This window comes from Kryptolebias marmoratus, linkage group LG10, assembly GCF_001649575.2.
Source record: "Kryptolebias marmoratus isolate JLee-2015 linkage group LG10, ASM164957v2, whole genome shotgun sequence".
Lineage (NCBI taxonomy): Eukaryota > Metazoa > Chordata > Actinopteri > Cyprinodontiformes > Rivulidae > Kryptolebias > Kryptolebias marmoratus.
Window position 1 is genome coordinate 1,864,095 of NC_051439.1, and position 8,515 is coordinate 1,872,609.

The 8,515-nt window shown below is 41.0% G+C and overlaps 1 protein-coding gene across 1 annotated transcript in view; it reads left to right on the forward strand.

The window, feature by feature from the left end:
* Nucleotides 1-8,204, forward strand: part of LOC108228332 (endophilin-B1) — a 19,089-nt gene extending 10,885 nt beyond the window's left edge. The window contains exon 10 of the mRNA XM_037977695.1: nucleotides 5,993-8,204. Within this exon, the coding sequence (XP_037833623.1) occupies nucleotides 5,993-6,548 (556 nt within the window). The 3' untranslated portion in view covers nucleotides 6,549-8,204. The remainder of the gene's footprint in view (nucleotides 1-5,992) is intronic.
* Nucleotides 8,205-8,515: the final 311 nt, after the last annotated feature.

The following is an 8,515-nucleotide window of genomic DNA, read 5'->3' on the forward strand; positions in this document are numbered from 1 at the left end:
CGCTGTGTCTGTAGCTCCTGGCCATTCTCGGACAGCTTACGGTCTATTTCTTGTCGAAGATTCGTTATTTCTTCCTTCATTTCTCTCTTCAGCTCGTCTTTAAATACAGCCAGCTCCAGGCACAGCTCTTGTTTAAGTGCTTTAATATCACCTCTGATAGCTGCGAGGCCATTTTGCAGCGTCTCCATGCTATCATGTTCTTCCATTTCCTCTGCTGGATCATTTTCGTGTTCGCTAGCTTCATGTTCGGAGATTTCTTCCGTTACTGGCAGCTCTTTGGTTCTTTCTTGCTTTTTATAGTTTTTCCGGCTTCTTTTCTTGCTTATCCCACTCATGCTGTAGTTTTATCTATCGAGTTCGAGTTTTGTTGTGGGCATTTTTACCCGACTCTGGAGAGCTCTCTGACTATGCGCCTACTCCCTCCGCCATCTTGTGTCGCCCTCTCCCTTTGTGTGCTTTTTTTAATATATATTTTCATCACAGAGAAAAGTTGCTCACACTGATTAACACAAACATGATTAATCATCTTGGGAGTGTGAGGGGGGAGACACAGTGAACAGTCTGGGTTTTTTTTTTTACCTCTCCTCAAATTCTACAAATACTTCTCCTCTCAAATTCTGATATTTTCCTCTCAAAAAGAATAGTGATAATTTGACCATTTCACCAAACAAAATCATGAAACAGTTATTTTGGTTTGCAAGATAGTTTTCAACTGAACAAGAAATCTTGGGACATTTTCATCTTGTGAGATCTTGTTACACCCTTGTTATCACCCCTATTTTTCACTGCAAAGCTGCTTGTTGTGAAATGATGCATGTAACTCTAATTTTGATGCTTCTTTGACTCTTTAATCCACTCAAATATTACACTTATGCATACAGTGTGAGAAAATTTAAAATGAAAAGTTTTGTCTCTGCGTAAAATGTTTCAAAATCAGTTGTAGGTTCTTTTCAAAAAACATTTATTATACTCACATTATACTCACTCAAACAGATGGGTTCTCCTTCAAACTTCGCTTGGTATCTTACGATGGGAAATGCCTTCAGGCGCGACCAATCATGGAAGCTCCAGTACCACCTCATCTATCTTTGACAGACTAAAGCTGTTGTCACACTCCATGAGAAGTCACAAAGTTGGCTCTCATTCATGTGGTTGTGTGATGAAAGTTAAGTTGTTTTGTTCCCGGACCAGTTTCGTCTGCTGCTTCGCAACTGTTGTGATTAAGCAATGTATGTGGTTATTTATCCACACTGCTAGAGGGGGCTCATCTGCTTGATCCAGTGTATAGTGTATATGCAAGACATGGTGTATGTCTCCAGCTGTGTCTATGTTCCTGCCTGCCATGTTCTGTATAAAGGTTCCTGTCCATTAGCAGTACAGTTGCTGTGGTGGCTGGGAGGAAGTACGCCTCGGCTGGGCAGTGAAGGGATACGTTGCCTTCATTCACTTATTATTGTGCACCATCAAATTTCCAAATGCCAGATGCCGTGTACTGTCTCAGTTTGTTTAATAATAATGTCTGGGGGAGATAAGGGAAGCAAAAATCTGTACAAGAACAGAAGAGTTGAGAAGCTGGTGGGAAGAAACCCGTTTTCACGCTGTAGGAGGAGGGAAGAGCTACCCAGGAGTTCTGATCTGAGTGTATTGTGGACTATGAAATGTGTGTGCAAAAACAAAGTTTCGTGACCACGTGATTGCAAACCACCTTCTTGACTTCTTATGGAGTATGACAGAGCCCTAATACATGCCCTCTCATCATACACCAGCACAGCAGGTCATGCCCGCTGTTCCCACAAGCATGAAGGAGATGAACAGTGGCGGCTGGTAGTGATATTTAAAGGGTGGGCTAATATACATATATATATATATATATATATATCATACTTGCTAACCGTCTCGCATTGGGCGGGACAGTCCCGCATTGGGCGGGACAGTCCCGCATTTAGCCACCCGTCCCTTGTCCCGCGTCACCCTGTGCGGGACAGCCAAAAGTCCCGCATTTCGCCCTCATACGCCACACTTTGTATTTCTCACGCAAAAAAACCCACACATGCACACTGCCTTTTTGTCACTTTGTCACTATGTTTCGCGAGTTTTCAGATCCCTCTAGCATTTTTTTAAAGCGACTAGCGACAAATCTACTGAATTTGGCGGCTAAATGTGAGAAAGCACTCATTCTGCAGCATACCATAAGCCTCGCCCACTTCCCCAAGCACTGACAGCTGTCAATCTCACACCAGAGAGGAGAGAAAGTTATATGTGGAGCTCCCCCGTGCCCCCTCAAAGACGCGCGGGCGCGCAATTGTTTTCGTGTGAGTCGTGTTGTCATCTGATCATAGGCGTAAATCCCGGGGGGGTCGGGGGGGTCAGGACCCCCCCAATCTTGGGGAAGTGTAGATTTGTCCCCCACAATAATTCAATGAAGGAAACTGTGTATTGAACTAACAAATTCTAGCAGCTCAAAATCTCACTCCAAGCTCAGATCAAAGCTTGAGAGCCCTGATCTTAAGCAACTATGATGTGTTTAATTCAAATTAATTGATCAGAATTCAGGAAAATCATGTTGAATCTATGATGTTTGTGTGTATTTCTATGAGTGGGTTTTTTGCATGATGTTTTAAAGACATGATCAGCTGATGAATAGATAAGCTGTGTCTGGCAAAACTTTTTATATACAACTGTACATATTTGGGCAGACAGACTTAAACACAGATAATGTAATACTTAAAATGTGAATGTGTGTGTGTGGTTGGGGTGAAGGGGTGGTGGTGTGGTGGTGCCCGCTTCACGCTATGTTGTCCCACATTGACATTCCCAAATGTTGGCAAGTATGATATATATATATTTACACACACACACACAATTCCAACAACAGAAGCATCCAATTTGAAAAAAAAAACCTGCTATGAATTGTTTTACGGTTGTTTTTGAGATGGAAAAAATGACAAACAACCACGGAAGCACACCAAAGACCAAGCTTACATAGAGCTTGAATGAATTGAATGAATCATTTGGCCGCGGGCTGACCCTGGGCTGACCGAAATTAGCCCCAATGAGCCGCAAACTGAGGGGGCGTGGCAAGACGTCTGTCAATCATTCTGTACCATGACAGACAGGAACGGAACGGGACTGTCAGAATTTAGCCCTTTGGAAAGACCCAGGGATTTTCCCCAGGCGGTTTGACACCAGTTTTGTTGTAAATTTAACTAAATGTGTTTTGATATTTCTAAAATGTATTTATATTTAAGTTGTTATTTTTAAGTAGTTTATTTTAACATCTTTATTGTAAATGCCAGGTAGGGCTACTAGCCCACTTATACCAGCCGTCCCTGGAAATGAACCATTATTTTGACAGGCCTTTTCGCTGTCAAGGGTTACTTGGGGCTTGAAATGGCCAACATCAAGGCTCTGGGGCTCACAGAACTCCTGGTGGTGGGGCAGTTGGTTGCTTTTCACCTCCATCCAACAGTTACTCCAATCTAGCAACCACAGGACCAGATCTCCGGGGCAAAATGGACCACTTCAGGCATAAAACCAAGAGTAAAGTGTATAAAACAAAAAAGAGAAAAGTTAAAAGTGCAGAGCAGTCTGCTGCTAGCTTTGAACTTCAGGCCTCCTGTCCCCTTAGTTGTCAAACTGGAGAGGTGGTGTGCATGCACAGTTCCCCCTTGGGTATTCACGATGGTTGCCAGTGGTTACAAGCTGCAAATTGCAGCTTGTAACCACTGAGGTTCAGTGTAGTGATTTGGTCAGAAGCTGCAAGAGAGCTGCAAAAGCTTTGGGGAGTGAAAAGCAAGAAGCAATTCGAATTGTGCCAGATGGGGAAATGAACAACAGCTTTCACTTCTGTTATTTTTCTCATTCCAAAGTGAAATTTCACTGCATCCTATTCTAAATTCACACCTCCGGAAATACAAGTTCAGAATGCTGACACACAATGTTTTGCTTTGATCTATTTGACCTGGTAACTGGGTCAAGTCAATAAATTTGCAAGATGCTTATTTTTTATATACGCTCTTATCCAGCACACAGAACATTTCTCAGGTTCACCTAACAGGGTGTAGCCTACACTAGCTGTCACTAGCTCCAAGGGTTATCAGCAGGTGTGTGGAGGCAGCCCTGAATCCAACTCAAGCAGTGGGCCTCAGAGTGCTGGCTTATCTGGATGACCTTCTGGTGTTTGCATCCAGCAGGAAGCAGGCAGAGAGGGATACACAGATCCTGTTTCACAGCTTGTGTTGCCTGGGTCTAAGCATAAACCAGACCAGGAGTGTGTTGATTCTCTACACAGAACATACACTATATTGCCAAAAATATTCACTAACCCATCCAAGAGATCAGGTTTTCCAATCACTTCCATGGCCACAGGTGTATAAAATTAAGGACCTAGGCATGCAGACTGCTTCTACAAACATTTGTGAAAGAACGGGTCGCTCTCAGGAGCTCAGTATATTCCAGCATGGTACCATGATAGGATGATCCCTGTGCAAAAAGTCCAGTTGTGAAATGTAATCACTACTAAATATTCCACAGTCAAATGTTAGTGGTATTTTAACTAAATGGAAGTGATTGAGAACAACATCAGCTCAGCCACGAAGTGGTAGGCCATGTTAAATCAGAGTGGACTCAGCAAATGCTGAAGCACATAGTCCTCAGAGGTTGTGAATGTTCTGTTGAATCAAAAGCTGCAGACCTCCAAACTTCATGTAGTCTTCAGATTAGCTCATTAACAGTGTGTAGAGAACTTCTCGGAATGGGTTTCCATGGCAGAGCAGCTGCACCCAAGCCTTACATCACCAAGTGCAACGCAAAGCACCAGATGCAGTGGTATAAAGCACGCCACTACTGGGCTCTAAAGAGGGTGGAGAGGTGTCCTCTTGAGTGATGAATCATGCTTCTCTGTCTGATAGATGAGTCTTGGTTTGGTGTTTGCCACAGAACAGTATTTGTCTGACTGCATTTTGCCAAGTGTAAAGTTTGGTAGGGTGGGGGGGGTGGAGAGCGCATTATGGTGTTGGATTGTTTTTCAGGAGTTGGACTCAGCTGCTTAGCTCCAGTGAAAGGAACTCTTAATGCTTCAGCATACCAAGACATTCCGGATTCCAACTTTGTGGGAACAGTTTAGGGACAGCCCCTGTTTCAATGTAACTGCTCACCAGTGCACAAAGCAAGATCCATAAAAACATGCATGAGCAAGTTTGGTGTGGAAAAACTTGACTGACCTGCACAGAGTTCTGACCTCAACTCAACAGAACAGAACACCTTTGGGACGAATTACAGCAGAGACTGTGAGCCAGGCCTTCTCGTTCAACATCGTATGACCTCAGAAATGTGCTTCTGGTAGAATGGTCAAAAATTCTCATAAACACTCTTAAACTTTGTGGAAAGCCGTCCCAGAAAAGTTGAAGTTAATATAGCTACAAAGGGTGGACCAACATCAAAATAAACCCTATGGATTAAGAATGGGATGTCATTCAAATTTATATGCGCATAAAGGGAGATGAGTTGGCAATATACGGTAGAATATGTATCTCCCATAGTGAGATACCAAGCAAGGTTTGAAAGAACTTTTAGTTACCAGGGTAACCAATGTTTCTGAAAACTGAGTGAGCTATCTCACAACACTGTCCTGCTTGCAAGGTCACATGGAAGAAATACAAGTGTAGGGCAAGGGTGCTTATAAAGGGGGAACAACCCACACTTTTCAGAGAACTGAGGTTACCCTGGTAACCAAAAGATTCTAGTAATAAAATGTATCAAGGTATAATTTTAAGAAAGTGTGTGTGTCATACAATAGAATCTCCTCTGTTTTTATATTCTTATTTGCAGCTGCCAAAAAACATAATGTTAGCAAAAAGATCCCTCCCTTTACCACTAATATTCTTTGGGACAGTTATGTTATTTGGTGTCACATAGAAAACAAGAATATTGAAAAAAATGTATAATTTTAATATTTCTGAGTATATACTATTTTTTTTTTATTATTTTTCAGGATTCCAGCTGTTCTTTGTTCTAATAACTGGCAATCAGCAGTCAGTAATGAAGTTCATCTGCCTTCAACGAGCAGTCATGTAGCGAACAATGAGTTTCCAACATCCAGAAGAGTTCACCGACTTCCAGACTTCAACCATGACTCATGGACTGAAACAGATTCCTCTTTATCTGCCCTTGCAGCTGGCGACACAAACAAAAACAACAACACCTTCTTCACCCAGGAAAACAGGGACCATCTAGACATGAAAAGGCAGTTATGTGCCAGTCAAACATGTGTCTTTAAATCAAACCAAACAGAGGAGCATGAAGCAGCGAGTAGGACTGGCAGGACATGTGGAACAACTAACATGTTGCTTACTGTTCCTCCAGCTTCTATTGAGACTGTCAGTGTCTCAGTAAACAATGATGCTGGGGGAGGAAAAACCACAGCAGCTTACCTACTGTCACAAGCAGATGCAATCTCAATCAAGTCTCAGCCAGCAAGTCCAGAAGCTGCTGAGATTCTGACTCCTCAAGGTGAGGTTTCTGATTCCCAAAAAAACAATGAAACCTAAGGGAAGGGATGACAGGAAGTCCTCATTTGTAAGGCAGGGTGTGTTTAAACAGAGACAGGAGGGATGTGAAACCAGTGTTCTGTACTACAAAGCAGGATTATTGAGGTAACTTAAAGTTTAGTATGGGATTCTCAGTGTCACAAAGTTTGTTGACCTCTTACATATGTCTGTTACTGCAGAGTAGACTGGAAACCCAACCTGCTTTTAGATTAGGTTTCTGGATTACAGATCACACACATCAAGGCCTTTCAACCAATCAGTGTTTTTAAAATATGTGAAACAAAATTCAAAAAGCCACCAGTGTGTAACTGAGGGAGTCTCCTTTCTTTTTCCCTCCCAAAGTTCCACTGTTAAATTTGACTTTATGAATTGTCTTACATATGTTGCACAAAACAGAAGAGGCTTACTCCAAAGTTTGTTCCTAATGGCCAGTTTTAAAAACAAAGCTAACATTTAAACTGTCATACTATTACTAGAGACAGGAGCAGAAGCTAGAAGTTACAGCCACAAATTACGTGCACCCCCTAGTGGTTGGCTGTAGTACAGTATTATAGTATTGCCCATGGTACATTTGCCTGACTGAAAATAAAAATAAAATTTAGATAATTTTTTTAGGTTTTGATTTTTGTTCATTCACATAGCTCTTACCTTGTTGCTGTCTGTTCAAAGATGCATTTTTTTTCTCATATGCTTAGGTTTAATTAGTAATTTGAAGCTTAAAGAAAAGTGTCATGTATTTGTGACTGACAGCCTGTTACTGAGTTAGGAAGGTGTATAGGCGGGTCTTTGTATTGATGGTACAGCCATCATGGTACGCCCCACCCAAGTGCGCAGACTCTGGCTCCAAAAGTACAACATGGCAGTGCCAAGAATACAAACATTTTGACTTCAATTCTCAACAACAAAAGGAAGTGTTGATGCTTTGTCCATCACTATTTATGTTGATGGTCTTAGTGTATCGTATTCACTAAATTCCCTGTCTGTATGCCTATGTTCATTTCCTCAGAGATCTTATAAAGTCTTTAAAAGCCTGATTAAAATCCCCAGGTTAACTGTAACACTTTTAATGCAACGTTATAGAAACAGGTTTTATTTAAAATAAACTTTGCTTTAAATGAGAAACAAAAAGTGAGTTTGAAAGGTGAAACTTCCATGTCTTTAAAAAAAAGCAGAACCTGAAGAGCATTCAAAAAATAATAATGTAATGGTCAGATTCACTTGTGCTTTAATGAGGCAGCAGCAGTGTTGGTAAGGTTATTAATTTTGTGTATTTATCAGTTTATTTTTCAGCCTTTAAAGTACAGTCATTGCAAAGTAACATGTATAATGACTAAAATACTTAAATCATTCTTAGGAAAGATATTGTGAAGTAATTTCCAAAGTCCTTTTTTGACTTGGTTTAGAGCAAAACAATGCAAAAAGTTAACATTGTCATGTATTATTCATGTTTAAAAATAATTGTTTGTCTTCACTTGTGGCAACAGATGCAATAGTTTCCCAGCTTTAATCTGGAAGATAAAAGTGTGAAATTATTTTTTGTCTTTATTTATATGTTTCACTTAATGACAACTACTTGAGCTACGTGCCAAGTCTATGTGTGTGTTTAATTGTATTTGTGTTTACTCAAATCTTACACCTTTAAAAAAGAAAACAAGCTTTCTGTGTGTGACTGCCATGTTTTGACTGTAAGGTGAGATCATTTTCCATGTGTAGCAGTCACCTCTGTTTGTGTGGGTTTTCTGAACAGGACATCATTGCTTCATATACACTTTTTCCTCATACAAGGTTAAATCATGTTTTTAGTCCCCCCCCTGCTCCACTGTGGAAACCAACATACGTACATGAGCAAACTGATGTAATCTCCCACCCACAGCTCTATGTTTATGTCTCAATTCAAACATATATTAGTGGGTTTGGAGTCATGTTCTCATCTCTGGCAAATTTGATTACTCAAGTTTGATTGGTTA